Source organism: Panthera leo, chromosome E1, assembly GCF_018350215.1.
Source record: "Panthera leo isolate Ple1 chromosome E1, P.leo_Ple1_pat1.1, whole genome shotgun sequence".
In the NCBI taxonomy this organism is placed as follows: Eukaryota; Metazoa; Chordata; class Mammalia; order Carnivora; family Felidae; genus Panthera; species Panthera leo.
In genome coordinates, this window is record NC_056692.1 from 37,434,260 (window position 1) to 37,454,624 (window position 20,365).

General features: G+C 56.3%; 1 protein-coding gene across 1 annotated transcript; it reads right to left on the minus strand.

The window, feature by feature from the left end:
* Positions 1-886: 886 nt before the first annotated feature.
* GPR179 (G protein-coupled receptor 179) lies at positions 887-19,665 on the minus strand. The gene is given in 12 exon segments (XM_042916605.1): positions 887-6,874; positions 6,876-8,468; positions 10,293-10,439; positions 11,001-11,106; positions 11,786-11,924; positions 12,123-12,358; positions 12,656-12,765; positions 13,377-13,445; positions 14,293-14,528; positions 14,950-15,037; positions 17,306-17,414; positions 18,736-19,665. Coding segments are annotated over 12 exon segments (7,140 nt in total). The 5' UTR covers positions 19,530-19,665; the 3' UTR covers positions 887-3,361.
* Positions 19,666-20,365: the final 700 nt, after the last annotated feature.

Genomic DNA, 20,365 nt, shown 5'->3' on the forward strand with positions numbered 1-20,365 from the left:
GTCTTTTCTCATATACTGACTCACGTAGTCATCATTTGTACTTCGTAGAAGAATGTAAATCCAAAGAAATCATTTATCTTTCAGCCTTTCAATCATGTTCTTAATTATTGGCTGTATCCTGGTGCGATCCCAGGAAGCATGGTAGGAGGCAGGGGCCATGGAGGAGTTGATCCATTTGAGAATTCCCTCTGTAAGACTTCCCTGATTTCTAGCACCCCTTGGAGATGGTGACCATGCTTTTCAGCCCCCATCGGTAAAGCGAACGTACTAGAATATGAACCTGTTGAGAGTGAAGCAGTCCGGCTCCTGCTTGTTCCTGGGCTCTGGCTGGGCTGTCCGGAGGAGGTTGTGGGGCTTCACCTGCTTGTGTGTCTGGGTCATCTGAGGTACGACTAGGGAAACCACTGTACCAGCAACAAGCTTGGCTTTTACTATTTATCAGCCCAGTGGGGGCCCCCCTTAAAAAATAGGACCTTAATTCTCATACTTTGTATTTTTCAAGCCTAGAATTTTTTTTTAACAAGTCTGTCCCTTAGGGTCCGGATTAATCTGTTCTGATCTTATCCTGAGAGCAGAATCCAAAGAAACCAGAATCAGTTTCTAGTAACTGATGTAACTCCTCTACATCTAGTAACTGATGTAACCTAACTCCTCAGTCTGTCTACAACTACCGTCTCGGCAAGGCAGACAACAGACCAGTCCTCACTGGGGAAAGCTGATCTTTTTACAACAGCTGTTGAATGCAGACTGTGGGAACAAGATGTGTATGCCCCGGGGAGAGGCAGCACCGGTGGCTTAATCCAGAGCAGCCACTCTTTATCATATACCGTTTAGTCTCAGCCCTTTTGGCTTAAAATGTACATCAGTCTGCAGCATGTCTGAAGTGAGGTTTGGCCACATCCTATTTGCCTGAGCCCTGGATTAAGGCAAAATGAGAAGGCAAGTGCTTTCAGCAGGATCCACAGCTGGGGAGTATAGAGGAAGGGGAAGTAATCCAGGGAGGGCAGGGAAGCAGAGATGTGAAGAAACACGCTTAATGGGCACATGACCGATTGATTTCTCTGAATATATAAAAACAGTGCTTCAAATAAGCTGTTTCATCCCACTCCCCTAGATCTGTCTCAGGGGTCTCTAGATAATCCTAAATAGCAGCTAAGCGGTAGCTGCCACCAGGGAGCTAGAGGATAAGTGCAATTTTCATTTCCCCTTGGGATCAAATCCAGCTGAGCAAATGGCCCAGATGTGAAGGATTTGCTTGAAGGGCCAGGCAGAGACCATCTGCAGTGCCAGCCATGGAGCTGGATACAGGCCGAGAATTAGCCAGACCACCTCAAAGTCCTGAAGGCCGCAGTGTAGTTACCTCCGGCTTGCTCTTGTTTGACCGATCCGTCCCTCTCTAAAAACGTTGGAAAAAAGAAAATCACCATAATGAATAAGCTAGAACCCACTGCTTATTGGTCAAGAGAAAGCATTCTTTATTTTTTTTTTCCCCATGGTTTATTTCACAGCAGTGAAAGGAATCACTTTTCTGTTCCTAGGTAGACCAGACACAATGGAATTGTTCTGTTGTGCGGTTAGCAAAATTCTCACCGACTTAGGAGCGGTGAGGTTAACTAGCAGGAGCCCAGAGCAACAGTACATTTTACTCCCCTGAAATCCCAGTCCAGGTAAGTGGGAGAGGCTAGATATGGGAACAGGGGCATCTGGTCCCTGAATGACAAAGTTTTTCCATTCCTTCTTTTTGGAAATGGAGCATTTTGCTACTTCTGTAAAGTCCTGAATCTGCCTACGGTATTTGTATGCAGACTCATTTTTTTCCTCCCCATTGGGTATTTGGTCCTCTCGTTTTGTCTTTTTCTTCCCCGTGAATGGCATCAGTATCTGCAGTTAGAGGGTGGGCTTACTGCCATCTTCAGTGCCCCTGCCCGGCTCAGCCTGTTTCCTCCCCCCACCTCACCCCTGCCAATTCTAGGGCTTTTTTGACCAGTGCTTTTCTCCTTCCTTGTTTCCCTCTGGTTAACATCCTCCTATTCCGGCACTGGTCTCTAGGATTACTTAAGCCGGGGTAGCCTGAACTGACTTGAGAGGATAGAGCCGAGCTCACTAAGAAGAAAACTGTTTACATGATGCCTTTTCACCGGCCCTCAGGACAACCTGCCCTGTAGCGCTACTCTTTCTGAGGGTAATTCTTGTGCTGACTGCAAACAGGACCTTCTTTCTCACTTCTCAGGAAGGTAACTGTTGTGGGCCTCTTGTTACTGAGCAAGCGGTTTGGAGTGCTTCTCACATCAGAGCCAGAAATTCCCCTGCCTCCAGTTGCGTGGACAAGCAGAGAGGGGTCCCATTGGTGACAGCCCTGAAAGGCTGGGAGGAGAATGAGCCAGTGAGATGAGCTTGAGACTAGCCAAAGATGGGGCAGAAGTGGGGAGGAACGATTTGAAAAAGCAAGAGGCACACTCCTTAAACTGGAGGGGGTGTCTGGAAGGGAGAACTTTCCCTTGGCCAGTGTGGGGAGGATGTGGAGCCGCTGCCTTGCCTTCTATGCTGTCTCTGGTGTTGCTTTGGATGCCAGATGTTGATAAGGAAGTAAGAGTGCTTGATTGGCTCTACCTGAGCAGCCAACCAGGGCAGGTATGAGGATCAACACAGCAGAAACTGGAGCTCCAAAGTCAAAATGACAAGGTCTTTAAGGCATTTTGGGTACTTTTTTTGAGCCATTAAGTTTCCCCCCTGCTCTGCGCTGATGGTGTGGAACCTGCTTGGGATTCTCTCTCCCTCTCTCTCTCACTCCCTCCCCTGCTCGCTCTCTCTCTCTCTCTCTCTCTCTCTCTCAAAATAAATAAACTTAAGGATTTCCCCCTGATTTATCTTTGAACTTGAGTTAAGTGGCTTCTTAAGCTTCCTGTGGTGACCTTTTATAGCATTCCTCAGACCCTAACGCTGCCAGTGCCTTGCATGGTTTATAGTTTCTTCTCAAAAAAGGGGTCTTTTTATGAGAAAATGTGGGCTGGGCACTGCTGACTTCCTTTCATCCCAAACACTGGCCTTATGAGTGTCCAGACACAGCTGTGTCGAGTCCTCTAGCTGGATGGGGGGATTCGTCAGAAGCAGAGGGTCTCGCCTTGGTTCCCTGGAGCAGGAAGAAGAGTGGGAAGTAACGAGAGGACAAGACTTTCTGTTGGGGTCTGAGCTGCACCCTTCTTGTACAATTTGTCGTCCGAATGATTGACTTCTGGCCTTCATGGAGAGGGCAAGTGGCCAAGTGTCTTTGACTTGGCTCTTGGGGAACATGGAGGACTTGGAAAGGACTTTGGCTCTTGAAAACCAGCCACCAGATGTCTGGCCTCACCCGATGGATCTGTTACTCACAGTCCCAAGGATAGACAGTTGGAGGGGAGAGTTCTTCATATGGAGCTATAGAAGCCACTTCTTTGTCTTCAGCGAAGGAGGAAGACTCGTGAGCCTCAGCTTCTTGGAGACTTGGCTCTGGGACTGAGCTGGTCCTTGGCTCGTGTCCTGAAGCTCCTTGGAGTTCTCGGACCCCTTCTAGAGTAAAAGTAGTGGCTGCCTTGCTCCCCTCAGGGCGGGGGCTTTTGCTCTCTGGAAGGAAGCTACCCGGAGGTCTGTGGACTAAAAGGCATGGTGGGTTCTCAGGGGCTGGGGGGAAAAATATTTCTGTCTGAGTTGCTGTTAAAGCCAGAAGGCCAGATTCCTCAGGTGGGGCTCCGGTTCCCTCCCAATCACAGATGTCTGCCATGGTGCCCTTTATTTTATTTCCTTCTGGATCCGTGATTTCCCATCGACACAGTTCTGCCACCCTGCTCCCCGTACTGCTTACTCCGTGGGGACTGACTTGGGGTTGGTCAGTGTCCGGAGCATCTGGCTGGGGGAGGAGCTCCCCGGAACCTGAGCAGACTGTCGCCTGCTCTTTGCTGACTTTTGCTGCTGCTTTTGAAAAGTGTTCTTCAGTCCCCGGAGATGCCGCCTTTTGAGGGATCATCTCTCCTTGCCCTTGGGATTTTCCGTCCACCTCTTGTTCCAGTCCCCCTTCCTCAGCAGCTTCTGTCTTCGCCTCCCAAGGGCAGATGTCTGCTTCTTTAGCAGATGGAGACTCTCTTGCTTCCCACGGACACACTTCTGCCACCTTGGCCCCCACACTGCCTGCTGCCTCCGAACTGCCTTCGCTTCTGGCAGAAGCTTGTGGGGCTGGTTGCGGAGACGGACCCCCACAATCCTGACTCTCCCAGGGACCCACCGCCTCCTGTTTCCCATCTGCCCTCTCTGGCTTTTCCTGAACTGCCACAATTTGGGGCTCTGGTCTTCCTGGGACCTTCCCCTTCTCTTGAGGTGTCCCTTTCCCATCCTGTCTTGCCATCCCTTCGTCAGGGACCCTTTCAGTCACCTCCCAGGGGCAGATATCAGCTTTGGCGCTGCCATCAGGGTTAGGATCATCCCATGGGCACACCTCAGCAAGCCTGCCCCCAACGCCAGCCAGGTCCTGAGAGCCGGCCTTAGGTGGGTCACGGCATTGACCGTCCGGGTGGGAGGAAGCACCTGCCGGGGTCATGCTCTCCCGTGGACAGACAGATTGTAGCTCTTTGCTTGCTTTCCCCCTGTCTTCAGTAGTGAATTCTCCTGCTTTTGAAGACGGGGCTTCTACTGGGGTTCTGTGTTCTGGGAAGGAGCCCATCTTTGCATCTTGCGTCAGGTCCCCTTCCTCCACTGCCTCATCCCTCGCTTGCAAGGAATGTCCCTCTTTCACGTTGCCACTCGTGCTGAGGGATGAGTCTGAGACCTCGGGGCCCTGAGCAGAGGGAGCCCTCAAGTCCTTCTCCCAAGGACAACTAGCTTCCTCTTCTTGACTCTGTTTTGTCTCCCATTTTGATCTGTCTTCTCCCAGGGAGGTGAGTCTCCCCTTTTCTAGAATTTTCTCCTGTCCTGCTGAGTCACTCCCCCTTTCTTGTTCCAATCTTGTCCCAGTAGCTCCTTCGTTCACCTCCCAGGGACAGATCTTGGCTTTCTCACTGGTAGGTGCTTCCTCCACTTCCCAGGGACACACCTCAGCTGCCCTGCACCCCACATGGTCCGTTTCCCGGAGTCCACCTTTTGGTCTGTCAGTGCCCAGAGTGTCCGAATGCTGACAGGAGCCCCCTGGATCCAAGCTTTCCCAGGGACAGGCCACCTCCCGCTCCCAGGCTGGCCCCTCCAGCTTCTTTGGAGAGGTAACAGCTATCTCGCTGGGTCCAGGACCTGCAGAAGCCTTTCCTGTGTCATTTGGAAATTTCCTAACGGCCTCAACTCCCAAAGCTCTTTCCTGCCTTGCTCCAGCACTCACCTCCCAGGGACAGACCTCAGCCTTCTCGGCACGCATGGTTTCTTCCATGTCCCAGGGACAGATCTCGGCAGTTTTGCCTCCCACACTGCCTGACATGTGGAAACTGGCTTCGGCTCTACCTGTGTCTTGAGGACCTGGTTGTGGGGAGAAGCTGCCAGGGTCCACGTTCTCCCAAGGACAGACTGCTTCTGTATTTTGGAGCTGTCCCTCAGGCTTTTCCCCAGCTGCACCGTCTTTGATTCCTGATGTTCCAGGCATTTTCTCCTCGTCCTTTGGAGGTTCTCCTGCTTTTGCCGCCTGTCCTGATGTCCAGTCCTCTCTTATTCGTTCATTTACCTCCCAGGGACAGAGTTCTGCCCTGGCAGGTGTTACTTCCCTCAGCTCTGGCCTGGGATCTTCCCATGGACATACCTGTGTCGCCCTGCTTCCTCCATTGCTGAGGAGTTGGCCACCACCTTTGGCTGAGAAATTATCTAGACACGGGCTGGGGTGCCCAGGGGCTGTGCCGTCCTGGGGACACACTGACTCCTGCTGTTGACTACTTTTCTGCACTGCTTTTCCAGTTTGTTCCCCCATCTCTCCAAAGAGCCCTTTTCTAGAGGCTTTCCCCTTTCCCTGGAGAAATTCTCCACCTGTCCCCTGACCCGGCAGTTCCTTCCCCACTACCTCATCACCCAGCTCCCAGGGACAGACCTCTGCTTTCCCGACGGGAGCATCTCCTGCCTCCCATGGACACACCTCCGAGATGCTAGTGCCCAAACTCCCGGAGCACACAGGGGTTCCCGGGGCCGGAGTAGAGACTGCTGAGGGACCCCGGAAATCTGTCCTCTCCCACCGACAAAAAGACTCCAAGTCTCCACTCGGTTTCTGTTCTTTCCAGAAGGTTGCTTTCTTGGGGGTTTCCTGCTTTTCCTGGGGAAGCTTCACTCCCTCCTGGAATGGTTTTCCATTCTCTCCTTCACATGCCTCCCAGGGACAGAGCTCTGCCTTGGTAGTGTCTGGTATACAAGCTCCTGGGCCTGTGGCTCCCTGCTGAGGCCTCTCCACCTCTCTAGCTTCTAGCCAGCCCGCTGCCTCAGACCTGCCGTCGTTTCTGTCAGAGTCCTGAGAGGCTGACCAAGAGCACAGACTCCCAGGATCGGCACCCTCCCAGGGACATACCACCTCCTGCCCCCTGACCAGCCTCTCTGGCTTTTTCCGAGCAACGACAGCCACGTTTTGGGGCCCTGACTTTTCCGACGCCTTCCTTCTCTCTTGGGAGTCATCTAGAGCTTGTTGTTGTGTCCCCTTCTCGGGGGCCCCTTCACTCACCTCCCAGGGGCAGGTCTGGGCCTTGTTGCTACTGTCAGGCTGACTTGCTTCTGACTGGGCGACCTCCCTGGGGCATACCTCTGGCGTCCTGCGGTCAGCACTGCCCGTGGGCTGGAGGTCAGCTCTGGGCGGTTCCCGCCAGCCCACGGGGGCTTCTTTTGCTCGCTCGGCAGTTTTGTCCCCGACTGTGCCCTGCCTGGCTTGCCTCAGGGCAGCAGACCCCGCTTTAACCGTCTCTCTCTACTTTTGCCTCCCCGGGACCTTGGGATGCCCTCCTGCCTCTCTCTTCTTGTTCCCTGCTGCCCTCCTGGTGGTAGACTTGGAGCATTCTGCTGGTGTGAGCGTTCTGTTGGTTCTGGAGGGTCTCCTCATCGTCACAGGGTGCGAGGGCGGCCTGCTTACTCACGGCCTTGGGCCGGCCTAGCCTGGGAGATCGGGGGCAGGCCCCCACGCCCTCTCCCGAGGCTCTGCCCTTCTCCTCCGGCTCAGGACTCCCTTCCCCGCTCTCCTTCTCTCTGTGAGTGCTCCGAGAACGGGTCAGAGCTTTGATAGCCAGGCCGAGACTGTGCATGGAACCCTGCTGAACAGGGGTCTTGAGGCTGTGGGATTTAGAGAAGACCTTGGACTTGTCTTCGTCCCCCTCACCGGCTTCCCCTTGGAGACGTCCATCCTCTGTGGCCATCCCACTCTCCCCCGTCCCTCTTCTCTCAACTGCAACCGAGAGGGCCCTCCAGAGCTTGGCCCGAGCCGGGGCAGGGGAGTGGTTGCCTCGCTCTGGCCCCGCGGGGCCCTCTGGAGCTACATTTCCTTTCTTGACCGGCAGTTCTGCATTCTCCCAGGGGCAGATGAAGGTGAGCAAGCTGGGGCTCTGGGGGGGTACTGGGACTGGTGCCAGGGCGGGCAGCGGGGTCGGGGCTGGGGCTGGAGCCGGCATCAGAGCGGGAGCCAAGGTGGAGGTGGGGGAGAGCATCCTCGGCTCTCCCAGGCAGGCCCCGGACAGGGCCATGATGGGTGTGGAGACCTGGTGCCGGACGGGCGGGTGAGGCAGCCTTTTCGTGGCCTCCTCCTGAAGCCTCCCGGCGGCGGCGGCATGGGAGCCGTGCACACTGCGGCTCTTGGCGGGGGAAGGTGGGGCTGACAGGGGCGCCCCTCGAGCTCGCTCCGGCCTCCTGGCCGATGGCCTCCTCACTGGGCTGGCCGAGGCTGCCTCGGCCTTCTTCCTCTCCTCTCGCTCCTTCGCCAGCCGATAGGTCTCCTCCAGGTAGGCCTGGCTGGCTACGAGCAGGGCCTGTTCCCTGGAGCCCGTCACCACGCTGAGCGACTTCTGCAGCGACGCGGGCCGGGCCCGGGGCAGCCTGTCGCCCACCGTCAGGTTGTGGGCGCTGGCCGACCTGAAGCCCAGGCCCGGGGGCCCCTCCGCCGCCTCCCGGCTCTCCCTGCTTTCCCGCGAGGCCTTCATGGCCAGCTTCCTCCTCAGCAGCGAGTCGAGGAGCGGCGGGTCCTGCTCGCGGCGGCGGCTGTGGCGGTCGTGGTCGTAGGCGCTGCGGGACTTGCGCAGGGCCGGGGGCCCCTCGGGGTCCTGGAGGCTGGAGCTGAGCAGCCGGCGGCGCGAGGAGCCGGGCAGGCTGCCGAGGCTGGGGGAGCCCGAGTCCCGGGAGTGCTGGCGGGCCAGGGCCTCCGGGAACTCGGCCAGGCACCTCATGAAGGAGCGGCCCAGGCCCTGGCGCCAGCTGCCCCGCTTCTTGGGCAGGTGCGGGTTGTTGGCGGCCATCTCCTTGGTCTTGTGGACCTCTAGCTGGGCGTAGAGCTTCTTCAGCTCGTCCTGCGGGAAGGGGAGGCGGGGGGAGAGCAGAGCCCCCCGTCAGATGAACGGCTAAGCTCTCTCCATCCCCCTGGGGGCTGTCCTGCCTCCCCCTCGGCCGTTATTTGGACCACTGTCTCTGCACATCTCTTTCCCACCAAGCTGTGTTCCCTCCCCGCTTTGCACACTCTCAGAATTCGCCTGTCCACTCCCAGCCAGGTCCTCTCGGACCCAAGGATGCAGGGTGCACCCCTTTCTCTGGGGGCGCTGTCATCTGATGGGAAGCCACCGGCTTGGGGGGGTGGGAAACCTGGGTTTGAGGCCAGTGACCCATCATGTGCCTGGAGGCTATTTCTAGAGCTCTCTGTCTCTCTGCCTTTTTTTTTTTTTTTTTTTTCATTCATTTTGGAGAGACAGAACGTGAGTGGGGGTTGGGGGCAGCGGCAGAGAGAAGAAGACAGAATCAGAAGCAAGCTCCAGACTCTGAGCTGTCAGCATAGAGCCTGACACGGGGCTCGAACTCAGGAACCGTGAGATCATGACCTGAGCCAAAGTCGGACACTTAACCGACTGAGCCACCCAGGCTCCCCTCTCTCTGCTTCTATGGATGGGTTCAGTCCATCAAGCAGCCGACGTCCAACTTCAGCTCAGGTCATGATCTCACGGTTCAAGAGTTCAAGCCCCGCATTGGGCTCTGTGCTGACAGCTCAGAGCCTGGAGCCTGCTTCAGATTCTGTGTCTCCCTCTCTCTCTGCCCCTCCCCTATTCGTGCTCTGTCTCTCAAAAATAAACAAACATGGAAACATATTTTTTAATTAAACACACACAAGAAAAGAACCGGCCACCTACTGTTAGGTTCCTTAAGAGGATCGCATGAGCTCCTCAATGGTGTGAAAAGTGTCATATTCAGGTGCAAGTGAGGGAATGGGACTTTGAGAGCCTTACACTTTTGGGTTTCTCCCCAGAGCCAGCATCGGGAGAGAGACTGGGTGCTGTTCCACAAAGCGGGGGGCCCAAGGCAGCACTGCTGTGGCAGCGCGCCCCCATACTCTCTGGCCTCCCTGCTCGACTGGGGCCTCAGGTCAGCCTCTTCCCAGGGGAGCAGAGCCCAGAGGGTGAGGAGGACATGGGGGAAAGCCAGGCAGAGACACTTGGGACAAGGAGGGAATTGGGAGATGCAAACAAGTCAGGAAGCCCTGTGGAGATAGAAGGAATGGACAGATGGCTTCCTGAGATTGTTAACCACACCTTAGGTTTTATCAGACAACGGGCTTAGACCACCAAGTTTCCTTATTTCCTACCCACTGAGCCTCTCATTTGGGTTCTGTGACTATGACCCTCCTAAGCAGAAAAAGAAGAGTAAAGACGCTCTCCCGAGGTAAGACTCAGGAAGAACTCCCTCTAAGACCGCCAGGTCCAGGGAATGGGTATCCTGTTGTGGAAATCTCTGGTAGCCGCTAACTGCCTGAACTACCCAGCCCCATAGCTGGCCCTAGGGTCACCCGCAGCTCGAGTGTAATGGGGACTGAGAGGCTTCTTAATCTGCCCCTCATGATGCCTCTGCTGAGTGGGGGTGGAGCTCCACTCATGGGTCTGCGGCCTGGGCCACAGGGACTTTGGGGGTCTTTCCACTTGGTTTGTGGTTTGTGACCTCATCTGAATAGAGTCAGGGGAAGCAGCTTAGGGCAATGGTGGAGAAGGGAAGGAGGCAGGTCTTAGAGGGAGGGAAAGCTGGGGACAAGAGGGGACCTGCAGTGGTACACAGCCCAGATGGCAGGGCAGCAGCGATCCTGGCCCAGTCCCGAAAAGCTAGCATCCAAAGGAGGCAAGGAGGGCGGCGCATACCCGAATGTCTCCGGGGTCCAGGCTGTGCTCGCTCCAGGCCGAGGCGATGCTGCTGTCCAGGTAGGAAGCTGACCGCTGGAGGTCCAGCTCGTCCTCATACACCTCATCCACAATCTCCTCTCGGGGAGGAGCCCCCGGCTTCTGGAACTGGCCAGGGTGGGTGTGACAGGGAAAAAGAGTCAACTTGGCTCCCTGTTCACGCCTATTCCCACCTGCCTCATGAACTCCAATCTTCACAGCCTCTCTAATTTGCAATTCTGAGGGCATGGAGACTTTTGCTCCCCCTCATTCTCCCTGAGTTTCTCTAGCTCAGAGACCGGGGAGGGGAGATCCTGAGCCCCTGCCCCCACAATTCCTAGCCATGTCCTTCAGCTCCCCAACCCATCCCTCTGTAACTGCTTCCGAGATGATTTTTCAGAGTCCACCAAACGAAACTGCCAGTTGTGTTACAAGGACCCCTACAGTCCTAGCTCTTATTTCCTTTGCCCTGAGATTCGAGGCGGAGAGATACAATAGCTTCCCCCCCCCCCCCCCGACCCCCACCCCAAGTGGGCTTCCACTCAGCGCGCCCTGTGGCTCCGCCCTCTCACCCCCGGGTGTCATCCTCACTCTGACCTGGAGAGGGCGCTGAGGCAGCAACAGATCCACGGCGCGCCCCTTACAAAGGGGCTGGGGTCTGGCTCACAGCCAGGAGGGGCAAGACCTCACCTTAGGAATGAAGATCAGAGCCAGCGTGGTGGTGACCGTGCTGTGGGTGTGGAAGAAGAAGAGGAGCAGAGTCCAGTCCGGGTGCAGGGAGGGAACCAGCACAAATCTGAGGGTGGGAGGGGAGGGGAACGAACGTTACCGGTGGGTGGGAGGGAGTGGCCTGTTCCCTCTCACCTGTCTCACTGGCTCACCTCCCAGCCTGAGCCCTGATCTCCGTGGGGGTTCTGGGTGGGTTGGAAAGGGCAATTTTCCTTCTTCCTGCCCTCTCTTCGGATGTAGGTCCCACTTCAAGCTCACGTTAACCCCCACCTCCGAGAAGCCCTCCCAGACTCTTCTCTGGTTGCCTAGAGCACAGACTTGCCCTCCACACCTCTGTGATGGGCTGTCCCGTGGGTCGATTCTGCCTGTACCACAGGGCCAAGTCCTCGCGGACCCTCATAGCAGGCCTGTTGCTGGATCGGCTGACGTGGGAGGGTGGTGGGGAAAGGCAGGGAGAATTGAGCACGTGTGGGAAGGAGCATGGTGGAGGTGCCGGAGACGGGGCTTGGGAATAGGAGAGGAGTTAGGAGTGCGCATGCTTCCTCTTTTTGGGTGTCGGGTGAGACACGGGGTGCAGGAAGGGTGTCTGCCGGGTAGGGAGAGAGCTACAGATGGGAGGCCTTCCTCGCCTTGCCAAGGCATAGCTGTGCTGCGAGGATGGCTGTGGGATGGGGTTCCCTGGCCTAGGAGAGGCAAGGAGTGGTGTGAGGGTGGGAGGGGTGGCGGGTAGGAGGGCCCGTGCTCACCTGGCTGCATGGAAGGCCGCAGAGAACAGCAGCTCATTGTGCAGGGCGATGCCCATGTAGCGCGGCTCATGGAAGGCCGAGGGGACAGCTCGGGTGGCGTAGCAGAGGAAGCTGCCCCAGCACAGGAGCAGCATCTCGGCTGTGGGAGAGCAGGGGCCACCGAGTCAGGCACCGCCTCAGCAGCCCCTTTCTCTGTCGGGTGTGCTGGGGGGAGCCCGGGCCAGGGGTCTGGGGACAAGGCAGGAGGACTAGGTCAGGAGCACCACCCCCCCCCCCCCCACCCCGGAGGTTCAGGGCTGAGGGCCAGAGTGAGGCGGGCTCGGTGGGAGCAGCTCACCCACAACCATGATGTAGTCCCAGCGGTCGTGGTGGCACAGGTAGAAGTGGCGGCCTGCGAGAGTGTGGCCTCGGGTCACCAGGGGCGTGTGGATGCCTCGTTCCAGGGCCCCCACCGTCCACACGGCCAGGAAGCCCAGCACTAGCAGCAGGAGCAGCCCCAGACGCTGCAGCAGCCGCCCGTTGCTCAGGTGGGGGCCCCGCTGGGCCGTTCGGGACAGAAACAGCTGGAGCACCCTACAGGGGTGTGGGGCATAGGGGGAGGACCAAGGAGAGGGGGGCCAGGTCTCTGGCCTCTGTCCGTGGCTTCCTTCCCCTCCGTAATACCCATCCTCCTGTCCCTTCCGTGGTGTGCTGCCTCCCCACCCCACAAAATGTTGCATGCTGGGGAGGGCTACGGTGACAGGGGCAGGCCTGGGGGGTGGGCCGCGCACAGGGGAGTGGAGCTGGCTGGGAAGAACTCCACTCTATTCCAGATGAGCTGGGGCAGCCCGGAGTGAGCAGCATGAGAGCAAGGTCTGCCCCAGACCCTACCTATAAAGCTTGAGTATAATGGTGCCGTAGACAGTGGCAAAACCCAGCAACCGGACCCAGCGGAGAACGATGCAGCGGAAAACACTGGGCTTGAAGTACAGGATGAACACCTGGGCGGGCGGGGGGGGGGGGGGGGGGGGGGACAAAAATAGCTGCTCTTAGCTGCACTTCCTCTTCAAAAAAAAATGTTTTATTTATTTTTGAGAAAGAGTGTGAGCGGGGGAGGGGCAGAGATGGGGTGGGGAGGGACAGAAGATCCAAAGAGGGCTCTGTGCTGACAGCAGTGAGCTGATGCAGGGCTTGAACTCACAAACCGTGAGCCAATGACCTGAACCGAAGTCAGACGCTCAACAGACTGGGGCACCCAGGTGTCCCCACCACTGTACTTCCTCTAATGTGCTAGGCCTCTGCTAAGCCCATTGCTGACCTTCCTAACAGCCTTGCAATAGAGGCATCATCACCTCCCTTCTGCAAAGGAGCGGCTCAAGTATCAGAGAGGTTAGGTAAATTGTCCTAAGTCACACAGTAAGTCATAGGGCTCTTTTTAGCCTGGACTCTTTGGCTCCAGAGCTCACTAGGCCAGCCTGTCATTTGTAGGTATGGGTATGAGGATTTGGAGGTCTCTGAATCTCCCCAAGAGAGCGGAAAGGAGGAAGGATTCTGGGTTGTGGAGGGCGCCAGCCAGGGATCAGGCGGGGCCAGACTCTGGCCACAAACTCACAGGGAAGTAGAGAAGCAGGGATCCAAAAAGGATGGTCTCCAGCAGGACAACTCCAGAGGCTCGGATCCTCTGTGAACCCAGGAAAGAGAGAGGCGTATAAGCAGGGCAGTGGGAGGACAGAGGCTGGACGATGGTGGGAGGAGAGTCTCAGGCCTTTTTTAGGGGTCACTTTTACTGGCCTTGAACCAAGGCCTTGCCTTGGAACCTCAGCTCCGCCCTCTCCGCCCACAGCCACGGCCCCACTCCCACCACAGGCTCTTAGCTCCGCCACGCTAAGCAGGGTCCAGGTGGCACAAAGGTCGAGTCCCCCAGCCCCATGCCTCTCCCAATCCCAGCCTGGGCCTCGCTGGAGACCTGGGCTCAACTCACAAGTTGTTGGAGCTAGAAGGGATCTCACACGTTCCCTCGAAACTTTGGGTCAGACCGATTCTTTGTCTAGGTGACCCCTTCTCTGCCTGGTAACCATTTAGCTGACCCTCAGGCCTGGCTCAAGCGCCCTGTTCTCCAGAAAGTCTCTCCCGGACCATCTTCGGCAGGACAACTGGGGCCTTTCTCTGAGCTGCCACAGCTATACCAATACCCACTTTCCCCCCCGCCTCTGTTTTGCTGCGCTTTTTCCTTACTTGCCTGCTTCCTCCTTTCAACTGGGAGCCCCACGAGGGTCCAGATCACTTCTCCCTAGTACCTACACTGTGTTTTGAGTCAAGTCCAATGCCTCCATTTTCCAGGTGAGGAAACAAATCTAAGGCAGCGGGGTCACTTTGCCTAATGTCACACAGTGGGTGAGTTGAAGAATTCAGACCAGAACCCATTTCTTCTGAGCTCTAGTCTTAGGTAAGTCTCTGGTCTCCAGTTGATGCTGGGGACTCGAGGTGGGAAGGACGCGGGTAGGGCAGAGACGTGGGGCCTTGCTTGCCTTGCTTCGGCGGCAGCGGTAGGAGGCCAGCATGCTCAGGAAGACGGCCAGCATGCAGCTGGCCTGGCAGGCCAGGACCGCGGCCCGCAGCGCCAGAGCTTCCTCCACCAGGCACGGCGTGGCATCCACGCAGCTGGTGCAGCCCTCGGCACACGGCCGGCACCGCAGCAGCCTCCCAGAGCTGCCCTGAGGGGACCCGAATTGCCCAGTAGGCTGGGCGGCACTCTCTTCTAACCCTATAAAGAACAAGATGGGTGCAAGGAGAGGGGCATGGCCCGGGGCATCCCAGCCTGCTCTCGCACGGGTCACCGTAGCCCTCTCCCTCTCCGTCCGGTGGTCTGTCACCGCCGGGGCAAGGGCTGGGAAGGGGAGGAATGAGGAAGTGGATATTCCCAGGGGAGGACAGGGTACTAGGAAGAGGTGATGCCAGGCTAGGGTTCGTTGCAAGGTCAACTTGCATCAGCTTGGCATGTTGTGGGGTCATTTTCAGAAGGCGCAGACACCCCCAAGTTGGACCCTGCCTGCCTCTCCTGCTTCTCTTGACCTTCTGCCCTTGCCCCACAAGTCTCCTCCCAGCCTGCCTTTTTCCCTCAGGTGCCCCGTCCGCCCGGCCCAGCCTGACCCTCACCACAATGACCCTCACCACAATGAACATACCCCCGGAGTGGCTTGCCCCGTAGAAGCCGGGTCGGCAGCGGCACAGGTAGTGGCCAAGGACAAAGCCCTGACTCTCCAAGGGGACACACTGTGGGGATGACAAACATGATAGGTATTTATATGGGGATTTCCCTTTTGGGAAGAGGTGGAGGGTACATGTACCTTCCAATCCATGGCCCCTGGTCCATACGAGGGGCCCCTCCCTACCAGAAGTCCTCCCTAGTCCTTAGGAAGCCTTCCCTCCCTGGAAGCCCTACTCTAGCCCCGCGGTTACCTCTTTTCAACATAGAGTTTGGGGACAGATCACCCTTTTATTCTGACTCGCAATGACACGAGCCATACAGGTCTCATTTCCTAGTGCCCAGCTGTCGGAGCGAGGGGCTGGGCGAGGTAGAATTTGGGAGAGAACTCGGAGTCCGATCGCACCTATGTGCCTACATCCTGTTTCAAAGGGTCCCCATCAGCCTCCCCCTTTGGCTCACAGGTGAGTTGAAAAGGCCCCCACAGAGGAGCAGTTTCCCCTACCAGGTGCCATCTGGCTTTGGCACAGGACTGCTTTCCCCAGCCCTAATGCCAGGCTAATGCCAGGCCAGTGGGATGCCAAGGCCAGCTCTTTACTCCACCTTCACCCATTGATGTTTGCCCAGCAGGGGACCGAGCAGACCTCAGAGCCAGGCAGGGAAGAGGAGCACGTGGATGAGGTCAGCTCTGCTGCAGGGGGTGGTTAGGGACAGACAGCAGTGGGATAAAGGAAGGGGTTCACCCTGGGAGATTCCATATCTGGCACCTTTCACCTAGAAAAGTTAGAGGGTGGTGCTTCTGAAATTGGGGCCCAGCTTCCCTTCTTGCCCGGGGCCCTGGAACACGCTCTGTTTTTGCCACAGTCTGCAGAGTCAGACAAATGCGTACGGAGACGAGCTGTGGCTGGGTTTAATAACGCACTGAATAATGGCAGCCCTTCTCCATCCCTGGACTTACAGTTTCAAACACATGTGCCCTGAAGAGCAACGGATGCCCAAACCCGCCCCACCTCCCAGCAGCCTGCAGGGCTCGCCTTGGCTCCGCTTCAGCCTAGGAACAACATGCAGTCGAGTGCAACCGTGGAGCGGATTAGTTCACTGGCCTCCCAGTTTCCCAGCCCTTGGCTTTCAGGATTACCAGCCATCGCTTTCCATCATCCAGATTCTCCTGCATCCATGGCTTTGATTCTGCCGGCATCTGGCTTTGGTTCCATCACCTTTACTGGTCCCAGAGCTCTTCAAGCTCCTTCTTTGGTTAGATTTCTCCCCTACTCCAACCAACCATTACACTTGGATCAACAAACACCAACAGAGCATCCTTTGTGGGTCAGAAGGAACCCAGAGCTCTGTCGACAAGGAGAATGTAGTCCAGGAGAAGGAAAGGGGATGACTAATAGGGGCTCAGGTTGCAGTCCTGGGGATGGATGCTGGAGCACCCAGTACCAAAAGGGAGAGGCACACTGAGATTTCAAAGGAATGAGGGTGGCTGTCTCCAGTGGGAGGTGGGGAGTAAGCTGTAAGTGTCCTCACTGTTTTTTTAATGTACGCTCTACGCCCACTGTGGGGTTTGAACTCAAGACCCCGAGATCAAGAGCTGCATGCTGTACCGACTGAGCCAGCCAGGAGCCCGGTCACTTTCTTTTTCAATGTTCATATATATATATATATATATATATATATATATATATATATATATAATATATTTATATATATTGTATATTTATATATAGATTTATATAAATATATATAATTATATAAAATTTATATAAATACCAATATATAAATGTTCACATATATATAAACATTATATATATATAAATGTTCATATATACATATATTTAATGGCTCCGAGCTGTCAGCAAAGAGCCAGACCCGGGGCTCGAACTCACACACCGTGAGATCGTGACCTGAGCTGAAGTCGGATGCTCAACCAACTGAACCACCCAGGCGCCCTCAATGTTCATATTTTTGATTATTCATTCAACCTTAAGCGCTATTGCGTATCAAGCCGGGGGAGTTGGGAATTTCTCAGAAATGACCATCAATGCATCCTTTCTGAATTTTCTTCTTCCTCTTTTTTCTTTCTTTCTTTCTTTTTTTTTTTTTTTAGTTTCTGTTTTTTATTGAAAGACAGTTGACAGTAAGTGCCCTCACTTTTAACAAGCCTGGTATCCCATCTCTGTTTATCTCATCACTAGGGATTCCCCCGAGGCCCTGAGAGGCTGGTAGACTTTTGTCAGCTACTCCTGGGAGCTGGGTGGTGGCAGTGACAGGAAAGGGGAAGGGAGGCAGGACCCTAGCGCCCCACCCCACGTCACCATCCTCCTTATCCTTACCTGGGTGCTGTTGAGGTCACACAGGTGTGTGTTAGAGTACCAGCCCGGCCCATTGGCACACTGATTGATGTCCACGCTCTGAAGGTCGACGATCATCTGCACCTGCCCCCTAGGGCAGTGAATTGGCAGTTAGGGGTACCGTGAAGGATGCCAAGGTGGACCTGTGTCCTTGGGCCCCAGACTAGGGAGGAATGCAAGCTTTGCAACCTTTAGCCTAGTGGCTGCAGTGTGTCAGGAGAGAGGGCAGGGCTGCATTCCATGTCTCTAGAGCTATTAATCCTCACTGTTTCTGTGGGCAACGATCTGCTTTCCTGGAGGGTTGTCCCCCCAACATCCCTCGGCTTTTCAACATCCTGGCATGTCCTGGTTTCTATCAATGGGTGGAGGGAGGGGGCATGTCAAGACATGTGGGAGCGGGGGCTCTGATGATCTGTCTGAAGGGGATCTTCACACTTCTCCACTGCATGGACACACACACACACACACACACACACACACACACAGAACTCAGCTATTAACCACACCCCCCACACTCTGCCCAAACCAGATCTGAATTGATCACAGCAAAGGAACTGTGGAATGGAGCTGCCTGGCCCAAGGGCTCCCCACCCCTGCTCTGGGCTGAGCGGGGGAGAGCGCTGGCTAGGAGCCAGGCTGCTGGCTGGCACGAGGGAACCCTGCTAGGAGCAATGAATGGGGACACATAGCTGGGAAAACAATGTTGATTGTCGCATGCCTTGCAGTTCTGTGTCTATTTGCTGCCTCCTTCCCACCAGGGCTCCCAGTGACCTCTTTATTCTGAAGGAGAAAGTCGGTTATTTGAAGAGTACCAGTCAGGACAGGCAGGACTGGAACCCACTTGATCTAAGAGTATAGCCATTGGGAGTGACCCTGGGGACCTGGCCTAGACGGAAACGGCAATGGTTCCAAGCTTCCCCGCCACCCCCGCCCCCGCCCCCCAAAGAACTTTTCCTCCCTTGGAGAAGTCTCCTTTTACAGTTCTAGACGGCTAGAGAGCAGCAGGTTTGGCTCCTGGAGTGCCCGCCTGGCTCTTCTGAGACGTCTCGTGCCTGGGCCATCACTGTCATCCACATCAAGCCTTCCCCTGCCTTCTCCCCACTACTCAGACGTGGACGCCGAGACCTGTGCCCTGCTACATCCACACGTCCATACGCACACATGCGTATCCCCACATGTAAGTGGATTGATTCATACACGCTATGTCACTATGTATACTCGCACCTGTGTGTGCTAACAGTTACAGAATCCCAGAGTCAACTGCAAATATACACAGCTGAATGCGAATACGCACATCTGTGCCCCCCAGATACGTATGCGTGTGCCAAATGGCCCACGCACAGCTGGCTGGACTCGAGCCCCCCACCCCCACATACCCACAAACGCGTCGAACACTGCACAGACGTACTTACCTGACCTCTGGGCTGAGGTCTGGCTTGAGTCCATAGAAGGTGGCAGAAAGCGTGATAAGCCAGCCAGGACGGAGCCGGCCGGCCTGGCATTCCAGAAAGGGGGGAGATAGCTTCACATGCTGCATGTCTCCCACATAGCCGTCCCCCTGTGGCCACTTGGGGCTGCCGAGGCTCCCTAGGTCATTGGTCAGCACCCGCTTCTGCAGGGCAGAGGTGTCCGGGGCCCCGGTTGGGCTCTCCTCCTGTACCCTGCTTCCAGACAAGTCCTGAAGGATGGTCTCCTCCCCTATCCGGGTGGCCTGCAGGGCCAGCTGCAGGTGGCTGGCCCCTGGTGGAGGGTTAAAGATCAGGAAAGCCCGGTACGCCCTCGGGTCCCCCTCGGCCACGCTGCGGACCAGTGCCTGGTACCACTCCACATCCTCCTCCACACTGGACTCGCGGATGTCGTTGGCTTGTAGCAGCATGTTGAGGAAATTGGCGGCCTGGGCAAGGGTGCCCGCTGCCCTCCACAGGACTGGGGGGAGCCCCGGTCTGGCTCCTGCGCCGTGGGCTTCGTAGCGCTCAGTGCAATTAGCCCCTGACAGCTGTTGGGCATCTCCAGAGTAGAGAAAAGCCAGGGCTGCCTCAGCCCCCTCTGGGGGTACCCACATAGGTACGGAGCCCGGCTTGACTTGGGAGGACAGTGGCGGCAGAGAGCGGAGGGGCCGTGGGTCCCCCAGAGCCCAGCTGCAGAAGAAACAGCAGCCCAGCAGCCCCCATACAGGGTGGGGCATGACCACTGCCCTGGTGCCCATCTTCGGGGCAGCTCTTGGGGACCCCGGGGTCCAGGCTGCCTGGGGGATCAGCAGGCTCAGGAGAGCCCAGGCAGAGGCTGGCTGGCTCCCAGCCTCCTGTCCTGGCTTTCTCTCTTCCTCTCTCTCTCACACTGGGCTGTCTTGCCTGTTTTTCCTTCTAACGTCATCAGCAGGCTTCTGGATGTAGGCATGAGGGCTCTGCCCCTCCTCTCTCAGTGTGACCCCCCCCCCATTGGAAACCCTCTTAATCCTGGCACCACCCCTCTTCCCTCCTCCTCTCATCCAGCATCTAGGCTCCCTCCCCCCACTCCCCACCCTACATCAGCTCCAGAGAGACATAAATGGGAGGGGAGAGGAAGAGACCAGTTGTTCTCTCCCTCCCTCCTCCCTCCCTCTGCCCTTTGCTCCATTAGGAGAGATGGGCAAATCCTGGATGGGGCGCCATAGCAACCACAGATGAGCTCGTGCCCCTCTCTCCACCCCTCTGCTCCACTCAGCCTCCTGGCAGCAATTGCGACGGGCACGATAAAGGGCCAAGCTGCAGGTCCTGGCAATCTGCTGTGGCTGCCCGTATCCCCCTGACACCGTGCTGCCGAACTGGAATTTGAGATTGGGGGTGGCAAGGGTGGGGAAGAGAGCCTAATATAACTACAGTCAATCTTTGTACAAACGGTGGCAGTTTATTAAGTGTTTTTCATGTACGTTATCTCAATGAATCTTCCCCACAGGCACGTAAGTAGGGTCAACATCCTCATCCCCATTTCACAGATGCAGACACTGAGGCTCAGAGACTCACCCAAGATCACATAGATGCTCACTTTAAGTTGAGACTCAGG